The 22,233-nt window shown below is 39.9% G+C and overlaps 1 protein-coding gene across 1 annotated transcript in view; it reads right to left on the reverse strand.

The window, feature by feature from the left end:
* Positions 1–6,349: 6,349 nt before the first annotated feature.
* The window catches only part of LOC311244755 (uncharacterized protein), a 29,721-nt gene continuing 13,837 nt past the window's right edge, over positions 6,350–22,233 (reverse strand). The window contains exons 5-11 of the mRNA XM_084334435.1: positions 21,180–21,458; positions 17,113–17,376; positions 15,667–15,945; positions 12,976–13,092; positions 8,444–8,516; positions 7,859–8,329; positions 6,350–7,649 (exon numbers count right to left, since the gene is read on the reverse strand). Coding sequence (XP_084190561.1) covers positions 7,634–7,649; positions 7,859–8,329; positions 8,444–8,516; positions 12,976–13,092; positions 15,667–15,945; positions 17,113–17,376; positions 21,180–21,458 — 1,499 coding nt within the window. The 3' untranslated portion in view covers positions 6,350–7,633. The remainder of the gene's footprint in view (positions 7,650–7,858; positions 8,330–8,443; positions 8,517–12,975; positions 13,093–15,666; positions 15,946–17,112; positions 17,377–21,179; positions 21,459–22,233) is intronic.

The following is a 22,233-nucleotide window of genomic DNA, read 5'->3' on the forward strand; positions in this document are numbered from 1 at the left end:
ATCAACTTGAGTAGATGCGGCAATGTGGTGTTGGGGTTTTGCATGAACAATATTACGTCGTCCGCATATAAACTAATTTTATGTTGTGTGCCCTTGATTACCATTGGTTCTATGTGTTGGGATTGTCTTATAAATTGTGCTAAAGGTTCTAATGATAGATCGAATAGTCCGGGACTAAGAGGGCAACCCTGTCTGGCTGAGCGTGATACCGGAAAGATTTCGGAGATGAATGTGCCTGTTGTAATCACGGCCGATGGGTCCTTGTATAGTACTTTAATCATATCAATGAATCCTTTTCCTAACCCCATCCTTTCTAATACTGCCCATAGAAACGACCATTCCAACCTGTCAAATGCTTTCATAGCATCCAGGGATAGCATCGCCTTAGGTGTGTTGTCCTCTTTGTCTGCATCTAGTACGTGCAGTATTCGCCTTATGTTATCATTGATCAGGCGACCTTTTATGAAGCCTGTTTGGTCCGGATGAACTAAAGACGTCATATGCTTTTGCAATCTGATGGCTAATATCTTAGAGTACAGTTTGACATCGGTTCCGAGGAGGCTTAAAGGTCGGTAACTACCGCACTCAGTGGGGTCTTTGTCTTTTTTGAGAAGAACTGAAATGAGTGCGATATTGTGGTGTTTATGGAAGCTCCCCTCCTTGACTGAGTATAAGATCATATTTAGTAATAAGGGTCCAAATATGTCCCAGCAGGAAAGGTACATTTCTGATGGGATACCGTCCTTTCCCGGAGCCTTACCGTTTTTCATTCCGGATATGGCCTTCTTGAGTTCTTCTAATGTGATCGGTGCTTCTAACTGTTTAGCGTCGTCCTCCGAAAGTTTAGGGAGAGTAATTTGATTAAGATATGTGTCTAATTTGTTTTGATCGAAGGTCGTTTCTGAATTATACAAGTCGGAGTAGAATTCTTTGAATGTATCATTTATTATTTTGGGGTCTGTTACAAGAACTTGTTGTTTTCTAATGGCAGTTATGTCTGCAAATTTTGCATTAATTCTTAATCGCATGGCTAATAGGTGACTAGGTTTAGAACCTTGGAAATACTGCTGTTGTCTTGTGCTGCGTATTTGCATTTCCGATTTTTGTCTGTATATTGCTTTGATCTCTGTCTTTAGAATGTTAACTTGGTTTTCTAGTCTAGTAGAGTTGTTGTATTTTAAAGAATTAAAAAGCGTTGAGTAAAGCGTTTCCATTTCAGACAGTTTTGTGCATTGATTTTTGCGCAATATGGAGGAGAATCTATCCGTGAAATCCTTGATCATACCCTTTACCGACATCCATAATATTCTGGGGTCTTGCTCCGCGTTTGCATTATCCCATAGGAATACTGTGAGTGCTTCTTTAATTTGTGTAATGAATTCCTTGTTGTTAAGCAGCATAGTATTAAAACGCCATCTTGGGGCCCGGGAAGATAGTGTACCAAATGTTGCTTTCAGGATTAAGTAACAGTGATCTGATAGCGCATTGGGTATCATTTCCACTTCATATTTATCAAATATTCTCGGGGATGCAAAGACGTAATCAATTCTGGATAATGTGTTGTGTCTCGTCGAACGACAGGAGTACTTACGGGTCATGGGATTAAGTGAACGCCATAAATCAATTACCCCTGTAGACTTTGACCAATCTTTTAATGCTTTAGATGAATTTTTTTGTTCGCTGGAAAAGGCAAGGTAAGATTTGTCCATCCTTGGGTTCCAGATGGCATTGAAATCCGCACCTATTATAAATGAGTAATCGGGAATGTCTAACATTGCATTGGTTAGTGTAGTGAAGAAATCCTCTTCGTACAAATTTGGGGCGTATACCGCTACCAACGCTATTTTCCTGTTCTTATGTACAATCTTAGCTATAGTTATCCGGCCTTCTACATCAGACCATACTCCCTTTAGTACAATATTCAACTTACGTTTAACGACTATGGCTACACCCCGAGTTCTCGTACCAATAGAAGAGTGACTAATATTATGATATGTGTTGTCCGCTAATTTATCTATGTCTTTCTCTAGAATGTGCGTTTCGCTTAGCAGAGCAATGTCCACATGTTCTTTTTTCATCAGTGTGAGCACGCTTTTGCGTTTGAGTTGGTTATTTATTCCCCCGGTGTTCCATATCATTATATTCAAACTAGCCATAATCTATACATGTTGTAGTGTAATTTTTGGTAATGCTTCTGGAGTGCGAGGCAATAATAGATATACATCCCACTAGTGAGGTCCCGTTGAGAGCCGAGCTTAAAAACATACATATATACAAATAAAAAAACCCTTCCCTTCCCTCCCACCGAGAGTCGTACAGGATTGTGTTCCATGAACACAACCTTTGCGTATGACTCCCTCCCTTGCACCACCGGATATCCCAGAATGATCCAATTATCCTTAACATTCCTATGTATACCATAGGATCTAACACTCTAAATTCTACCATAAGTAGAATGTCGACTGTGGCTTGGCCACTTTCCCGTTAAATAAAAATTTAAATAAGATAAAAATAAAAATAAAGACCAAAAATAAGCTTCAATTATCATGCCCTAATCACTTACATTTTATATGAACTTGTGTAATTTATAGTAACCCATGAATAATATGGAGGTATTGAACTGAAGAGAGAGCCTCAATAAATCAGAGAAAACGGATGAAAAAAACAAGTAAAAGGAAGAGAACATTAACTTAGATCTTAAAAGAGCTTTGCTATGCTTAAACATCTAAAGTATAAATTGGAGAAGTAGTGGAAATATTTCCAATTAATAAAAAGCAGTTTTTAAATACGTATATGCAGCATTTCCCCTGACCGGGGTGGGCGATGATCCGTTGTGTAGAATGTTATTTCAGCCGGCCGCTGCTATGATGGTTCTGTGGTTCTGCATCTGGATGCTGTTGATTATTCCCCCGAGGGGCTTCTGGTAGAATGTCTGACCACGTATTGCTGTTATTCCAGAATGTTCCCTATATCAAAGAATGCTTTAGATGTTCTAGATTATTCCAATATGTCGTTTTTACATTGTTCGAATGTTCCAGTATGTTCTGGAGTGTTCCAATTTTGAATCCAATATGTCCGCAATAATAGAATCCCGACGGGGAAAGCATTCAATAACTCTGAGCACGTAGGTCTCTCTGTCCCAAATCCTCGGTTCATTAAAGATTATACTATATGGTGTCCTTGCATAACAGAGATTAAAAGGCCATTTATACACTATCCTGCGTGTTGTGCAGACAAGTATTTGGCTGCATCTTCAGGCGAGTTGAGGAAAACCCTTGCTCCTTTTTTATCGACAATGTGAAGTATTGCAGGGTATGTTAATAGGGGTCTGTATTTCTCCAGATAGAGTTGAGACATCACCGTCTTGAACTTGGCACGCAGGTCCACTACATCACGACAATAATCTTCAAAGCAGTGTATTGGTATATCCATGTATTTCAGATTGCCTTTCATCCTGCAAGTTTCACGAATAATCATTTCTTTTATTCTGACTTGGCGCAGGATAACCAATATCACTCTGGGCTTAGCGTTATTGTCACTGGATCGGGTCCCCAATCTGTAGCACTGTTCCACCTCTGGTACTTTAGGAAGGTTCTGTTCCCAAGATTTTCTGTAATTCTGTGGCAAACTCTTCAGGGTGAGCACATCTCACTGACTCGTCCAGACCGACTATACGAATATTCAGCTTGCGTTTTTGATATTCCATCTCGAATATTTTGGCTTTCTGTTCTTCATTGATTCGCTTAAGCTCCATCGTTATATCGCTGAGCTCCGTATTGATTTCTTTGTAGTTTCCCTTCATCTCAGCAGTTAGGTTAACGTTGATATCCTCTACTTCTTTGTAGATTCGAACGAAATTTTTTTTGTGGGCTTCCATACCTGTTTCCAGAGCCTCGGTGCGTTTAATATGTGCGTCGGCGTCCGCTCTCAGCGCTTCTATTTTGCCTTCAATAGATTCTTTAATAGCATCTACTTTTTGGGTTATTGTCTTCTCCATTTCCTCCATTCTCCGGATGATATATTCGGTGTCCGCGGAGGTATTTGAAGGGGTTGAACTTGAAGCGGCCACTGTCAAGTCTATATTTTCTGCTGTCTGCCGCACGAATCCTGCTTCCTGCGGCGGGACCTCTGCGACTGTTTTTGGTCTCGCTGTGTCTTTCCTTGTGTTTGGCATCTCGATTATTTTGGTCAATATAGTTAGTTAATAATCTCAGTAGATATATGCGTCAAGTTTTAGACGCATTAATGGTTTATAAATATGTTTTTAAAACGAAAAAAAAAATAACGGGTGAGCAGCTGTGTCACATGCGACTTACTCCATTCTAACGCTAAACCGGAAGATGATTGACTGTAGGTTCAAGGCTCTTCTAACTATCAGTTCCCTGCCTGTTGTTAATGAAACCTGTTTGGTCTGGTTTTATAAGTTTACTAATGTGTTTTTGTATTCTATTTGCTATAATTGAGGTCAGTACCTTTAAATCCACACAGAGAAGGCTGATTGGACGATATGACACATTGGGTTGGGTCTTTGTTGTCTTTATGTATTACACTTATCACTGCATCCAGCCATGACCTCGGTGGGTCCCCTTTGTCCAGAGCATAGTTGTAAACCCTGCATAGCACTGGGGTTAGCTCATTTACAAATATTTTATAGTACTCTCCTGGGAAGCCGTCTACTCCTGGGGATTTGTTATTTTTAAGTTTAAGTATACTCTTATTTCTTCTTCTCTAATTGGAAATGTCATCATATCTGCCTCGTCTACTGTTAATCTAGGCAGGTTGATTGACCTAAAAAAGGATTTGATCTTCTCTTCCTTGTCTGGTTCATCTTCCTTTTTATATAGCTTCTCATAGTATTTAGCAAACTCCTCTGTGATATCTTTAGGTTGGGTTAGCATCTGGTCTCTGTTTGGGCATTTTATCTTGTGTACTACTCTATTGGATTGTATTTTACGTATCTGAAATGCTAACAGGCGGCTTGCTCTGTTTCCCATTTCATAGTATGTCCTATTTACAAATCTCAGTGCTCCCTCCACCTTGTATGTTAGCAGATCATCCCATTTCCTTCTATTTTCTTTTAGTAAGCCCAGAGTTTCCACATTTTTGGATTGTTGATGTTCTATCTCTAGTCTCTTAATTTCTTTCTCCAGTTCATTTTGTTGGGCTAGTCTGTTTTTTTAATCTTGAGGAAATAGCAATAATATTGCCCCTCATCACTGCTTTAGCCCCCTCCCAAAGAACAGAAGGGGAGACAGTTTCATTGTCATTGAAGGAGAGATATTCCTCCCAGCCTTTACCTATTTCCTTTTGTATTACTTCATTATTTAATAGTGAGACATTCATTCGCCAGTATTTAAACTGATTACTTGGTCCTATCTTTATTTTCAAGGTGACGGGCATGGTCTGAGATAGTAATTGGTTCTATGTTGCATGTATTAGCTCTGTATAGGTCTGTTCTTGAAATCAAAAACATGTCCAGTCTAGAGTAACTGCTGTGTACCTGTGACATGAACGTATATTCCTTCTCCCTGGGGTGTGCACAGCACCAGATATCCATCAGTCCCAGTTCCTCCATCATCGCCAGAAGAGCAGTCGTCTTTTTGGACCGGGGACCTGTTCCTGCTGGGAGTCGATCTATATTGTTTCTCAAGACACAGTTAAAATCTCCCCCTATCAAGATGGTACCCTCCGCATTATCCGCTACTATGGATGCTATTTTCTTGAAGAAAACTGCATCGTCTTCATTTGGGGCATATATGTTGAGCATTGTTATTTTGGTACCCCCAATAGACCCCACAACCATCACATATCTACCCTCCTCATCCTCAATAGTTTTTTCATGGTTGAAATACTGATTTATTAAACAGTATGGCTACTCCCCTTTTTCTCCCATTTTTATATGAAGCACTATATACCTGATCCACCCATTCTCTTTTCAGCCTCAAATATTCTTTTTCTGACAAATGCGTTTCTTGGATCATTCCTATAGAGCAGTGTAGTTTTTTAAGTTGACTAAGTATTTTTTTTTCTCTTTACTGGGCTGCTCAAACCCTTGACATTAACAGTAATACAGTAGATCATCCATATGGCATTATCTTCCATTTATTAGCATATATATCCTTCTTTCTTATCCAAAGGTATGTACATTCAAGTAAAGCAGATGTATATTCAAGTGATGGTGGCCCAATGTTTCTCTCAAGGTATATCAGATTAAACAGGTAGAACACATAACATGGAACAAAATAATTAGGTAAATAAAATAAAATACACTTCCACATACCCAACTGGTTTTTTCTTATAACAAGTGTTTTTATTTGGTATTTGTTTATCACTTTAAACCAGTTCCGTTGTATCTTGGGCGGAGGGTGGTGACAGTCCTCCGTGGGACTCACACACACAATGTCGGCGCCGCTGTCGTCCAGGTCCTGGAGCTGTCGCTGCCCTAATGAGAGTACAATCTCGCTCGTACGGTACATGGATTCCGTTCCGTCCATTATATTAATTTCTTTGTCATCCTAACGTCAGTTTCTTTACCTTGAGTATAGTACAACTCGGCGTGTGTTGAAATCATTCAGTCTCAGCCGGTCCTCCGAAGAGTGTCGTCACATCTCTGCTCGACAGTCCCTCTGGGGTTCCACCTCTCCTCTCCCCTGTGCTGTTCCATCCGCTGTGGGACATCTCCTTTTCCATCCGCTCTCGTTCATCCACTCGCACTCGGATATCAAACTTCTGAAGCGTCTGAGCAGCCTCCGTCAGAGTAGTGTATATCTTTACCCCCGAGTCCATGAAGATCTTTAGCTGTGCCGGGTACATGCATCTGGCCTTGATGTTCTTCTCCCTCAGCTGCTTAATTACGACACGTACCTGTGTCCTCTTCCTCTGTAATTCCTGGGAATAGTCATGATCAAAGTATATCTGCTTTCCCTCATACTTGATCCGTTTCTGACTCCATGCTTGTTTTATGATCATTTCCTTCACAGAGTAGTCCACAAATTTTACCACTAGAGATCTCGGGGCGGCATCTGGGTCTCTTTGTTTTGTTGCTAGGGCTCTATGGGCTCTCTCTATCTGCAGATCCATCTCAGGCATCGATGGTATGGTTGTTCTAAACATTTCCTTCAGAAATGCCTTCACGTCTCCTCCCTCGCTTCCCTCTGGTATATTCTCAGATTATTTCGTCTTGACCCGTTTTGTAGGTCTTCACATCTAGCCGTCAGTTCCATGTCTCTATGCAGCAGGTATTTAATTGCCCTCCTGTACCCCCCGTCCTTGTCCTCCACATCGTTAATACGTTGCATCGCTAGTTCCAGCTTCGTCAGTGACGCTTTAGTCTGACGGTGTCCTTCCTTGTTTTCATCTCTCAATTTCCCCATCTCCGCCCAGTATCATTTTAGCATCCGGGCTGGTTTCAACTTCAGCTACTTCTCTCCCGGGGAATTGAGGTTGTTGTCTCCATTTTCCTCCTCTCCCACTCGCGCTGTCTTGTTGAGATATACTTGTGGGTCTGCCGGGCGATGACATGTCAAGTTTGTGCACTTTTGCAGAGTTTTAGTTAGTTACGTTAGTTAATTGTTTGTTAAATTGACGGAGCCCATCTGTACCGGTGCTGGCTTGCACATGACGTCACCGGAAGTCATCCAGGTAGGTCTCTTTAAAGGGAAAGTACACATAGTTTCAAATCATAAGAATAGTTACAATAACATAATCAGTGTAAATAATATCATGACTTGTCAATCAAATTATCAGTTTTTGTTTTCATATTTCGTAATCCATAAAGCATTTTCATAATTCAAATAATTGCATGATACAAACTCAAAGATTAAATAACTGAAGCATGGCTCCTACAATGTCCTCACACCTAGCGTCCTTCATCATTGCCCGCCACTCATCGACACTCCTCCCGCCAACAACAGCACAGTAGGCCACGCCTGCGATGCGAGTGTGGCCAGTGTCCAGCCTCTTAGGCTGACCACACTTGCTGCAGGCGTACTGCTTGCGTTGACGGGGGGGCCCCACCACCAGGCCTTTAGCAGCAGCAGCCTCGGTGGCCTTCCTCCTCCTGAAGGCCGTGGACCGGGAGAGTTGAACAAAGGGAGGAAGAGGTGGTGGTGGTGGTGGAGGGCTGGTAGAGGGGCCTGCCTGTTGGTCCTGAGGGCGGGGCAGGATGGGCACTACTAGCTTGGTGGCCCGGCGTGCAGGGTCCTTCCGCTGCTGGAAGGACAGCACCATGGGTGGAGGGAGAGGCTGGGCGGAGGTGCTCGGAGCAGGCATGACCCCCAGTCCCTGCTCCAAGAAGGTCCTCTCCCCCCGCTTCTGCTGTGCGGAGAACCTGTAACACAAAGACAAAACACAAACATGTGTTAGCATTCATCTCCTCATAATGCAGACAATCACATTTGACCACGTGAAAATTTGACACCACAGCATATAAAATATATCTTACCAAGAGAGCTGAATACTGGTCTGGGCTACCGGTCTCGGGCTGGCCAGCACTGCCTCGCGGATAGGGCCATCACCTTGAAATGGAAACAAAACATGCAAAGACATACGATTTGGTTATGATGGTTATGAGCTCTTGCAAAGAAGCGGGAGTAGGGAAGTGGTTATGAAGACAGCAGACACTACAGTGAAGACAACAAGCACTAATACACAGACACACAGTGTGGTTATGACAACTACAGCAGGCACAGACCCAATAGTAGGGCTGGGCGGTATGGTCTAAAATGTATATCACGGTATAATTTGAAGCATAGACTAGCGGTATATATCACGGTATATTAATTTATCTTAAAATGTCTATAAATGCTTCTGAAAGGATAAAACACTGGTATGGCAGCTATTACTGTACTCTTCACATAGTACAGAGGTATTTTAAGAACATTTATTGTGCAAAACTGCAATAGAAAAATGCAAAACCTTTTCTCAAGTGTCTGCAAGCCGGTAAGGTAATTCATATTTTGACGCTGTTGAAACGTAAATAATAAAAAATAATGAAATTATTCTGTTACAGCTGCTGAGCTATTATACTATAGCTAATGTCCATCAATATCTTCCTTTTGAATGAAATAGGTTCAAGAATCGAATCAGGATTGTTAGCAGAGAGAGAGAGGAAGGGGGAGAGAGGGAGGGGGGGACGGACGGACTGACTCAGCCCCCCCTTCCCTCACTATTGGATGCCTCTGAGCGTTCCCAAGGATAGGTTTAGTTAGCGTTAGCAGCTAACATTAGTTACGGTTTTAGCGCGACGTGGGCATTCCAAAATGGCGAGGATGCAAAGCAGTTAGACCATTGGACCCGTCGCAGAGTTTACATTACACATAGTTCTAAACTGCGAGACTTGCGAGAGAAGTTGTCACACAGCTGTCAAACGCAGGGCTGAAGAGCTAGTTTGCTTCTAGAATTGAAGGTCCGCTCTGCTCTGTGTCTATTATGAAATGACACTGTGCGTTGACACGCCCACTACGCAAAGCCATTACTCGCACACTGTGCTCCTAAATACTTTTTCCAGTTCGCACATATCTATTTTTAGGGGCAAATGCGAGTGAAATAGTCTCACTGTAGAGCCCTGGTGTGGTTATGTCATTGCTACTTTAGAGCTGCTTTTTATCCACTTTTTCTCCTCCTATTTTTCTGTATTTGCCTCCCATCCCAATTTTGTTGTTATGCCAATTCCCCCCTCCCCTTCCTGGTCATTGCGCGCATTTGCCCCCTACTTGCCGGTCTAGGGAGCCCTGAAGTCTATCATATGCTTCCTCCGATACATAGGAGACAGCCAGCAGCCTCTTTTCACCTGACAGCGAGGACTCTCATTGGTGAAGTGTAACGCGTGGGAGGGTCACACTACCTTCACCAGTCTTGTGTTCAGTTACACTTGCTTGACTTGCTTACAATAAAAACACACGGTAATACAGTAGATCCTTCGTTTTATTCTATCTTTTAAAAGGCATTCGTTTTGTGGCATTAACATTACCTGGAATTAGCAATAGAATCATATTGGTGCCCAACCTTTTTTGAACCAAGATCTACTTTTTAATTTGCCACCTAGCCAAGAGCTACCAGCCCAAATGTGTCCTACTCTCGGCTAAGATAAGATAAGATATTCCTTTATTGATCCTCTTGGGGAAATTCAGGCATAATAGCAGCATGGGGGAAGGGGGGGTACAGGTAGTAAAAACAACACAAGCAGTGTAAACAAATGGGTCAATATAATTTACTATCCAACTAACTGAAAAATATATTCACAGTGTCATAGGTGCATAAGGCTAGTATTAGTAGTAATAGTATTACCCATTCAATATGCACATGACAGAAAATATTATATGGCATATAATATTTTCTGTCATGTGCATATTGAATGGGTATATTATATACCCATTCAATATGCACATGACAGAAAATATTGGCATATAATATTTTCTGTCATGTGCATATTGAATGGGTAATACTATTACTACTAGCCTTATGCACCTTATGATACTGTGAATATATTTTTCAGTTAAGTTCTAACTAACTGAAAAATATATTCACAGTGTCATAAGGTGCATAAGGCTAGTATTAGTAGTAATAGTATTACCCATTCAATATGCACATGACAGAAAATATTATATGGCATATAATATTTTCTGTCATGTGCATATTGAATGGGTATATAATAGGGCTGTCCCCGACTAAGGATTTGGATGGTCGACTAGGATTGGCCAAAATTTGCCGTTAGTCGACTATTGGTCGACTTTAAAAAAAATATATATATATATATATATAATATTTTTTAACTTTTATTTAATTTTTTTTATCATTCCATTTGGGCTGTGGGGGTGCTTAATGTCTGAAGAAGTCGACTGAAGGCTTCTTGTCCTCTGCAAAAGCATGCAATTGGTCCACTGATGGATACATCTTGATATTTGTCTAGTCTAGTGTGTTCATTAGATGGGTAAAATCCTCTTTCAGTGCCTCTGTGCCTGTTTTCATAGGCAGTTAGCCTCTGGTATGCGTGCCATTAGCGTTAGCCACGCTTCTAGGCCTCTTTTCTTTTGGAAAGAATGATAGAAAATATATATTATTATTATTATTTTTATTTTATTTATTATATTCTACTAAGAGGTTGGCCAGTCGACTACGGCTCCTTTCGACTGATTAGTCGACTAATCGATTAATAGGGGTCATATAATATAATATGCTATTTTATATATCATTAACAGTAACAGTGTAGTGTAGGAATTACAAGAATGACAAGACTAACTTCTCACGTTTATTTCACACTCTGCATACACACTGACAACACACACACACTCTGAGTTCAATGGGCATGAGAAAACATGTGTTTACATTGCCAAAGCAAAAGTGGAACAATACAATAAAAAAAAAAAAAATGTACAATTAAAAGGGAATAGGAATGATGTGTAAACAGAGCTGTCACATTGCAAAATGGAATACAATCAAAAAACAATTCCACAAAAAGGTCTGTCAACAGTCACTGATAGTTCTCCTTTATCTTGTTTTTTCTTTTTTTTTTAATTAAATGTCTCTACCTTAGTGAGAACGCTGGCACTGGGAAGAGGTAGCTAGTTTTTCAAAGTCTGAGTTGTAGGAGCTGGTTGCAAGCCTCAGGCAGTCCACAAGATGGTCATCTGTCAATGTGGTTCTGTACATGGACTTGATGATCTTCATGTGAGAGAAAGCAGACTCACACAGGTAGGTTGATCCAAAAAATGCTGTTAAGTTCATGGCACATCTCCTGAGGTTGGGGTACTTCTCAGGCAGCAGTAGCTCCCAGAACTCTGCCTTCATCCCTTGTGTTGCCCTGGCTTTAATCTCAATGTCAGTTTGAAGTGTGAGGATCTCGTTCTCCACAGCATGGCTGTCCAGATTAAACAGTGTGGCCACTTTGGATGTGATGTCATCCACATCTACAGTTCCAAATGGAGAACACATGTAGCTTGCAACAGGTTCAAGTATTGAAAAGTCTGTGAAGCGCTTATCAAACTCTGACAAGATGCTTTGAACTTGCTCCTCATAATGTGTGCAATCAAACTGTGCGGTGTCCTCACCCTGACGTTGAAGTTCTGCTTGCATGTGAGGAAAGTTGCGTAGGTCACTGCGTTGCAGCCTTCTCGCCCACATGGTGAGCTTGCTTTTAAAAGCATTCACTGAGCTGATCATGTTTATTACACATTTATCCTTTCCCTGCAGCTCTAAATGCAGGTTATTCAGCATGCCAGTGACATCGGTTATGAATGCCAAATTCAAAAGCCAGTTGTTGTCCTCTAGATGTGTATATTCGGCATGTTTAGCAAGCTTGAGAAACTCTTTAATTTCAGGCAGCAACTCGCTGAATCTCTCCAGAAATGTACCTCTGCTCAGCCACCTGGTGGCGGCAGGGTCGGAGGGTCCTGGCTCTGGCGGCAGTGAAGTCTTGCTTGCGTTGTTGAAAAGTAGCGTCCTCTGAATGAACCTCTTTTTAGCTGGTGGTGTTCCATTCATCTTGCAGTTTCGAGTGACTCAAGGCTGGTCTCAGAGCCATGTTTATACTGTACCTGCCAGGTGATGGGCCTGACCCCCACTCATGCCACTCCATGAAAACAAAGGCATCAATTTGCATCCCTATGGGTGAAGCTCGCTGTCCGGAATGTACGGAATGTAGACGTATCGATTGGCTCAGGCTGCCTGACTGCCTGTTATACACAGGACTTATACACAGTAAAAAAAAGCAATATTTAGATTTTCGGGTTTTGTCCACATATAAGCCGCACCGTTATATAAGCTGCAGGGTCGAAAAATGGGGAAAAAAGCTGCGGCTTATAGTCCGAAAAGTACGGTAATATACATTACCTTGAATTGAGGTGCTGGTTAGAGGGTGTCCCTCTCCATTTTCCACACAGAGGCTCTGGTCTGGCCCATGGAGACTTGCCACAGTGTCTATGCTGATCATGAGCTTGGGATGTATGTAGTCTTTTGTATCTGCCTCCTCCAGCCTACCTTCCATCTGACTGATCAGTAGTTCCTCCTCTTCCTCTTTCTTCAGTGGGGGCTCCAGGTGCTCCTGGCCCAGACTGGGGCTAAACTCCTCTTTACAGGCAGAGGGCTGCAAGGGATCTGGAGGGAAGGACAGAGGAGAATAGACTCAGCTACATTTGAGAAGTAACACACACCAAAAATTATATATTATAGGATTGTTGACCACTTCCTTACTTAATACTCTTGTACTAGTTATGTTATGCCTTATACTAGTCATCTTATCTCTTGTACTAGTCATCTTATCTCCTGTACTAGTCATCTTATCTCCTGTACTAGTCATCTTATCTCCTGTAGTAGTCATCTTATCTTGTACTAGTCATCTTATCTTGTGTACTAGTCATCTTATCTCTTGTACTAGTCATCTTATCTTGTGTACTAGTCATCTTATCTTGTGTACTAGTCATCTTATATTGTGTACTAGTCATCTTATCTTGTGTACTAGTCATCTTATCTTGTGTACTAGTCATCTTATCTTGTGTACTAGTCATCTTATCTCTTGTACTAGTCATCTTATCTCTTGTACTAGTCATCTTATCTTGTGTACTAGTCATCTTATCTCCTGTACTAGTCATCTTATCTCCTGTACTATTCATCTTATCTCTTGTACTAGTCACCTTATCTTGTACTAGTCATCTTATCTCTTGTACTAGTCATCTTATCTCTTGTACTAGTCATCTTATCTTGTACTAGTCATCTTATCTCTTGTACTAGTCATCTTATCTTGTGTACTAGTCATCTTATCTTGTGTACTAGTCATCTTATCTTGTGTACTAGTCATCTTATATTGTGTACTAGTCATCTTATCTTGTGTACTAGTCATCTTATCTTGTGTACTAGTCATCTTATCTCTTGTACTAGTCATCTTATCTCTTGTACTAGTCATCTTATCTTGTGTACTAGTCATCTTATCTTGTGTACTAGTCATCTTATCTTGTGTACTAGTCATCTTATCTCCTGTACTAGTCATCTTATCTTGTACTAGTCATCTTATCTTGTGTACTAGTCATCTTATCTCCTGTACTAGTCATCTTATCTTGTACTAGTCATCTTATCTTGTACTAGTCATCTTATCTTGTGTACCAGTCATCGTATCTCTTGTACTAGTCATCTTATATCTTGTACTAGTCATCTTATATCTTGTACTAGTCATCTTATCTTGTACTAGTCATCTTATCTTGTGTACTAGTCATCTTATCTCCTGTACTAGTCATCTTATCTTGTACTAGTCATCTTATCTCTTGTACTAGTCGTCTTATCTCTTGTACTAGTCATCTTATCTTGTACTAGTCATCTTATCTTGTGTACTAGTCATCTTATCTCCTATACTAGTCATCTTATCTTGTACTAGTCATCTTATCTTGTACTAGTCATCTTATCTTGTGTACTAGTCATCTTATCTTGTGTACTAGTCATATTATCTCTTGTACTAGTCATCTTATCTTGTGTACTAGTCATCTTATCTCTTGTACTAGTCATCTTATCTCTTGTACTAGTCATCTTATCTTGTGTACTAGTCATCTTATCTCTTGTACTAGAGTCATCTTATCTTGTGTACTAGTCATCGTATCTCTTGTACTAGTCATCTTATCTCTTATACTAGTCATCGTATCTCTTGTACTAGTCATCTTATCTTGTGTACTAGTCATCTTATCTTGTGTACTAGTCATCTTATCTTGTGTACTAGTAATCTTATCTCTTGTACTAGTAATCTTATCTTGTACTAGTCATCTTATCTTGTGTACTAGTCATCTTATCTTGTGTACTAGTCATCTTATCTTGTGTACTAGTAATCTTATCTCTTGTACTAGTAATCTTATCTCTTGTACTAGTCATCGTATCTCTCTTGTACTAGTAATCTTATCTCTTGTACTAGTCATCTTATCTCTTGTACTAGTCATCCTATCTTGTGTACTAGTCATCTTATCTCTTGTACTAGTCATCTTATCTCTTGTACTAGTCATCTTATCGCTTGTACTAGTCATCCTATCTTGTGTACTAGTCATCTTATCTCTTGTACTAGTCATCTTATCTCTTGTACTAGTCATCATATCTTGTGTACTAGTAATCTTATCTTGTGTACTAGTCATCGTATATCTTGTACTAGTCATCTTATCTTGTGTACTAGTCATCTTATCTTGTGTACTAGTCATCTTATCTATTGTACTAGTCATCGTATCTTATGTACTAGTCATCTTAACTTGTGTACTAGTCATCTGCTCTCTTGTACTAGTCATCTTATCTTGTATACTAGTCATCTTATCTTGTGTACTAGTAATCTTATCTCTTGTACTAGTCATTGTATCTCTTGTACTAGTCATCGTATCTCTTGTACTAGCCATCTTATCTCTTGTACTAGTTATCCTATCCGTTAGTGCAGTTAAAACAACCTTCTGTAACAATGCAGTTGGATCCAATATACAGTATATGGAATTATGTGTATTTCTGTCGTATTGTTCTTTTCATCAAAAGGAAACAAAAAGTAAAAAAAGAAAATGCATACATTTCTATGATAAATTAAGTTATTTGTAAATTATAATCTGTGAAGCCAATTTAATGGTTCAGTAATATTGGATTTAAGATAATTAAGGCTATATATTATATACATATATATATTTTTTTATAAATATGTTCTATATTACTTTATAATATTACCTTGAATTGAGGTGCTGGCTAGAGGGTTTCCCTCTCCATTTTCCACACACTGGTTATGACAGAGGGACTGGCTCTGGTCTGGCCCATGGAGACTTGCCACAGTGTCTATGCTGATCATGAGCGTGGGATCCATGTAGTCTTTTGTATCTGCCTCCTCCAGCCTGCCTTCCACCTGACTGTTCAGTAGTTCCTCCTCTTCCTCTTTCTTCAGTGGGGGCTCCAGGTGCTCCTGGCCCAGACTGGGGCTAAACTCCTCTTTACAGGCAGAGGGCCTGTGTTCTGGGGGAGGGAGAACATATGAATACCACAGCCCTGTCAGATGTCTGCATACAAATATGAACATTAAAGATTTTCACAAAGGCTGCCAAAGTCTCTATATACTAGTATTTTTATAAATAGTTGTAGGGTCACCACATGCTGACATGTTTGAATGCCTTACTCACACAGGTCAGGTTGATGATGTCTTGGTTGATGAAGTGTCATGTTAATGTCCACATCCCAAAATGATATGTCCTTGATATGATTATATATTATTATATGATTATTATATCCCCAAACGATGGTGTCGGGGATATTGTGGATTTACCCCAACAGTCTCAACTACATTCTTCTAGTGTTCTATATTAATGGCAGCAAAGGGTGCTGCACAGTGACTCAGTCTAGTATATGGACCATGTTGCCTCCGGTGCCTCTTGGTACTCAGCAACAGACCCTAGATCAGACTGCTGGTCTCTGGAGGGGCACGGCCCTTTAAATGCTGTGCATCTTCAATTCAGTAATAACTCGGAAAAATATAATACATCAATTTATTTATACAATAAACATAACAAAGGTATGTAATATTGTTTAGCAATAATTAGAACGGTATTGAATGTCATGTTTTGACATTTGAATATACCGTACTTTTCGCACTATAAGCCGCACCTGACTGCCGCAGCAGCTAAATTGAATGATGTGTACATATATAAGCCGCACTGGACTATAAGCTGCATGTGTTTTAATGTTTAATTACCATATGTAAGGAGTGGAGCCTGCGGCTTAATTTGACTCAACACGGGAAACCTCACCCGGCCCGGACACGGAAAGGATTGACAGATTGATTGCTCTTTCTCGATTCTGTGGGTGGTGGTGCATGGCCGTTCTTATATTGAGCTTTAAGTTCCCACCTCTACAGAGAATGACTCCCACCTCTACAGAGAATGACTCCCATTGGGACACAATACTGTCGGACAAATAACAAGAATTAACTCATTTACAAGTTGTATTAAGTTTAGCAAATAAGGGAACAGATAAATAACATTTCAATGCAGTAAAAAAAAGCAATATTTCGATTTTCGGGTTTTGTCCACATATAAGCCGCACCGTTATATAAGCTGCAGGGTCGAAAAATGGGGGAAAAAGCTGCGGCTTATAGTCCGAAAAGTACGGTAAGGTAATATACATTACCTTGAATTGAGGTGCTGGTTAGAGGGTGTCCCTCTCCATTTTCCACACAGAGGCTCTGGTCCTGCCCATGGAGACTTGCCACAGTGTCTATGCTGATCATGAGTATGGGATGTATGTAGTCTTTTGTATCTGCCTCCTCCAGCCTGCCTTCCATCCGACTGATCAGTAGTTCCTCCTCTTCCTCTTTCTTCAGTGGGGGCTCTGGGTGCTCCTGGCCCAGACTGGGGCTAAACTCCTCTTTACAGGCAGAGGGCTGCAGGGGATCTGGAGGGAAGGACAGAGGAGAATAGACTCAGCTACATTTGAGAAGTAACACACACCAAAAATTATATATTATAGGATTGTTGACCACTTCCTTACTTAATACTCTTGTACTAGTTATGTTATGCCTTATACTAGTCATCTTATCTCATGTACTATTCATCTTATCTCCTGTACTATTCATCTTATCTCTTGTACTAGTCATCTTATCTTGTGTACTAGTCATCTTATCTCCTGTACTAGTCATCTTATCTCTTGTACTAGTCATCTTATCTTGTGTACTAGTCATCTTATCTTGTGTACTAGTCATCTTATTTCCTGTACTAGTCATCTTATTTCCTGTACTAGTCATCTTATCTTGTGTACTAGTCATGTAGAAGCAGAAACCGACTTGGTGGATTTATATTGTTAGAATATTAGAACTTACATTGTTTAGACTAGAGGTTGTATTTATGTTTGAACACTAGGGGGCACACCACCTCCATTATAGCTCCTCCTCTATAAGTAACCTAGCTGATCACTAATTCATGCACCCGTTATGGAGATACGTTTTCCTACCTGTTTCACTGTTTGGAACTGACAAATAGAGCAATTGACAACTGTTCTGATTTAACCTTTCATTCACTATCATTCACTTTGACAATAAAACCCTGCAAACTGTACCAGCCGCAACTTGGACATTCTTCTATATTTACATCAAACTTTGTTACTGAGTATAGAGAACTAATTATGGGTGCATCGTGACGCCTGTCAGCACATTCGGGGAGTGACAGTCATCTTATCTTGTACTAGTCATCTTATCTTGTGTACTAGTCATCTTATCTCCTGTACTCGTCATCTTATCTCCTGTACTAGTCATCTTATCTCCTGTACTAGTCATCTTATCTCCTGTACTAGTCATCTTATCTCCTGTACTAGTCATCTTATCTCCTGTACTAGTCATCGTATCTCTTGTACTAGTCATCGTATCTCTTGTACTAGTCATCTTATCTCTTGTACTAGTCATCTTATATTGTGTACTAGTCATCTTATCTTGTGTACTAGTCATCTTATATCTTGTACTAGTCATCTTATCTCTTGTACTAGTCATCTTATATTGTGTACTAGTCATCTTATCTTATGTACTAGTCATCTTATCTTGTGTACTAGTCATCGTATCTCTTGTACTAGTCATCTTATCTTGTGTACTAGTCATCTTATCTCTTGTACTAGTCATCTTATCTTGTGTACTAGTCATCTTATCTATTGTACTAGTCATCTTATCTCCTGTACTAGTCATCTTATCTCTTGTACTAGTCATCTTATATTGTGTACTAGTCATCTTATCTCTTGTACTAGTCATCTTATCTCTTGTACTAGTCATCGTATCTCTTGTACTAGTCATCTTATATTGTGTACTAGTCATCTTATCTTATGTACTAGTCATCTTATCTTGTGTACTAGTCATCGTATCTCGTGTACTAGTCATCTTATCTCTTGTACTAGTCATCTTATATTGTGTACTAGTCATCATATCTTATGTACTAGTCATCTTATCTTGTGTACTAGTCATCGTATCTCTTGTACTAGTCATCTTATCTCTTGTACTAGTCATCTTATATTGTGTACTAGTCATCTTATCTCTTGTACTAGTCATCTTATCTCCTGTACTAGTCATCTTATCTCTTGTACTAGTCATCTTATCTTGTGTACTAGTCAGCTTATCTCTTGTACTAGTCAACTTATCTCTTGTACTAGTCATCTTATCTCTTGTACTAGTCATCTTATCTCCTGTACTAGTCATCTTATCTTGTGTACTAGTCATCTTATATTGTGTACTAGTCATCTTATCTTGTGTACTAGTCATCATATCTCTTGTACTAGTCATCTTATATTGTGTACTAGTCATCTTATCTTATGTACTAGTCATCTTATCTTGTGTACTAGTCATCGTATCTCTTGTACTAGTCATCTTATCTCTTGTACTAGTCATCTTATATTGTGTACTAGTCATCTTATCTTATGTACTAGTCATCTTATCTTGTGTACTAGTCATCGTATCTCTTGTACTAGTCATCTTATCTTGTGTACTAGTCATCTTATCTCTTGTACTAGTCATCTTATCTCCTGTACTAGTCATCTTATCTCTTGTACTAGTCATCTTATCTCTTGTACTAGTCATCGTATCTCTTGTACTAGTCATCTTATCTCTTGTACTAGTCATCTTATCTCTTGTACTAGTCATCTTATCTTGTGTACTAGTCATCTTATCTCTTGTACTAGTCATCTTATCTTGTGTACTAGTCATCTTATCTCTTGTACTAGTCATCTTATCTCTTGTACTAGTCATCTTATCTCTTGTACTAGTCATCTTATCTCCTGTAGTAGTCATCTTATCTCGTGTACTAGTCATCTTATCTCTTGTACTAGTCATCTTATCTCTTGTACTAGTCATCTTATCTCTTGTACTAGTCATCTTATCTCCTGTACTAGTCATCTTATCTTGTGTACTAGTCATCTTATCTCTTGTACTAGTCATCGTATCTCTTGTACTAGTCATCTTATCTCTTGTACTAGTCATCGTATCTCTTGTACTAGTCATCTTATCTCTTGTACTAGTCATCTTATCTCTTGTACTAGTCATCTTATCTCTTGTACTAGTCATCTTATCTTGTGTACTAGTCATCTTATCTCTTGTACTAGTCATCTTATCTTGTGTACTAGTCATCTTATCTCTTGTACTAGTCATCTTGTCTCTTGTACTAGTCATCTTATCTCTTGTACTAGTCATCTTATCTCCTGTACTAGTCATCTTATCTCTTGTACTAGTCATCTTATCTCTTGTACTAGTCATCTTATCTCTTGTACTAGTCATCTTATCTCTTGTACTAGTCATCTTATCTTGTGTACTAGTCATCTTATCTTGTGTACTAGTCATCTTATCTTGTGTACTAGTCATCTTATCTCTTGTACTAGTCATCTTATCTACTAGCCATCTTATCTCTTGTACTAGTCATCTTATCTCCTGTACTAGTCATCTTATCTTGTGTACTAGTCATCTTATCTTGTGTACTAGTCATCTGATCTCTTGTACTAGTCATCTTATCTTGTATACTAGTCATCTTATCTTGTGTACTAGTCATTATCTCTTGTACTAGTCATCTTATCTCATGTACTAGTCATCTTATCTCTTGTACTAGTTATCCCACCTTCTGTAACAATGCAGTTGGATCCAATATACAGTATATGGAATTATGTGTATTTCTGTCGTTGTATTGTTCTTTTCATCAAAAGGAAACAAATTTTAAAAAGAAAATGCATACGTCTTTCTTTTTTTTATCTACTTTTTCTCTCCATTTTCTATTTTTCTCCCATCCCAATTTCGTATTATCCAATTCTACCCTCCCCTGTCTCGAACGTTGTTAGACCATGCCTCCCACTGGTCGGCTGCAATGTGGACCAAGCCTTGCATCACGTGTCCACTCCGGTACACGAGGAGGCAGCTGTCGCATCTTTTCACCTGTACAGCGCGATCTCTCAGCGGCGAGGAGTAACGCGTGGGAGGCTCACACTGCCCCCGTTGCTTCCCGATTCTGCTGTACAGGCGCACCAACCGACCTGTAGGAGTCGCTGTCCACAACGCCCGATCCCCACCTACCAGCTTAGCCGCCCCAAATGCATACATTTCTATGATAAATTAAGTTATTTGTAAATTATAATCTGTGAAGCCAATTGAATGGTTCAGTAATATTGGACTTAAGATAATTAAGGCTATATATATATATATATTTTTTATAAATATGTTCTATATTACTTTATAATATTACCTTGAATTGAGGTGCTGGCTAGAGGGTGTCCCTCTCCATTTTCCACACACTGGTTATGACAAAGGGACTGGCTCTGGTCCGGCCCATGGAGACTTGCCACAGTGTCTATGCTGATCATGAGCATGGGATGCATGTAGTCTTTTGTATCTGCCTCCTCCAGCCTGCCTTCCACCTGACTGATCAGTAGTTCCTCCTCTTCCTCTTTCTTCAGTGGGGGCTCTGGGTGCTCCTGGCCCAGACTGGGGCTAAACTCCTCTTTACAGGCAGAGGGCCCGTGTTCTGGGGGGGGGGAGAACATATACCACAGCCCTGTCAGATGTCTGCATATAAATCTGAACATTAAAGATTTTCACAAAGGCTGCCAAAGTCTATATATTTGTTACTAGTATTTTTATGAATAGTTGTAGGGTCACCACATTGGCAACGCTGACATGTTTGAATGCCTTACTCACACGGGTCAGGTTGATGATGTCTTGGTTGATGAAGTGTCATGTTAATGTCCACATCCCAAAATGTTATGTCCTTTTTTTTTAATATATATATATATATTTAAAATTTGTCAGAACATTGTACAAACATGACAAACAGTATACCAACATGACATACAAACACACTCAGACAGTGAAAGTAAAAAAAATGCATTAAAGAAAAAATAATAATAATAACAAATTTTTTACATTTGCTATTACAACACGGTTACCAGCCATACATGACTGAGAAATATTGTGTTTGGGGTCCCTCATAGGGGGACTGTGAGATCAGACGGACGAATCAGCTGCCGCCTCTAGCCTCATCGAGATAGGCTAAGAACGGGTCCCAAATTTTTGAAAACCTTTTAAGTGAATCGGTTCTCAGGAACCTTAGTCTCTCCATCCGTATGACAGAGGTCATGTCCGCCATCCACAGTTGGAAAGAAGGTGCTGAGGAGGACTTCCACTCCATCAGTATTTGTTTTTTAGCAACTGTTGTCCCCAGTGTCAAAGATTGTTGTACAGCTGTAGGAAAGCTCAGAGAGGACTCAGAGCAGCCGAAGATGGCGAGCTCTGCCCCCGGC

This window comes from Notolepis coatsorum (assembly GCF_963971535.1).
Source record: "Notolepis coatsorum genome assembly, chromosome: 18".
Classification (NCBI taxonomy): Eukaryota; Metazoa; Chordata; class Actinopteri; order Aulopiformes; family Paralepididae; genus Notolepis; species Notolepis coatsorum.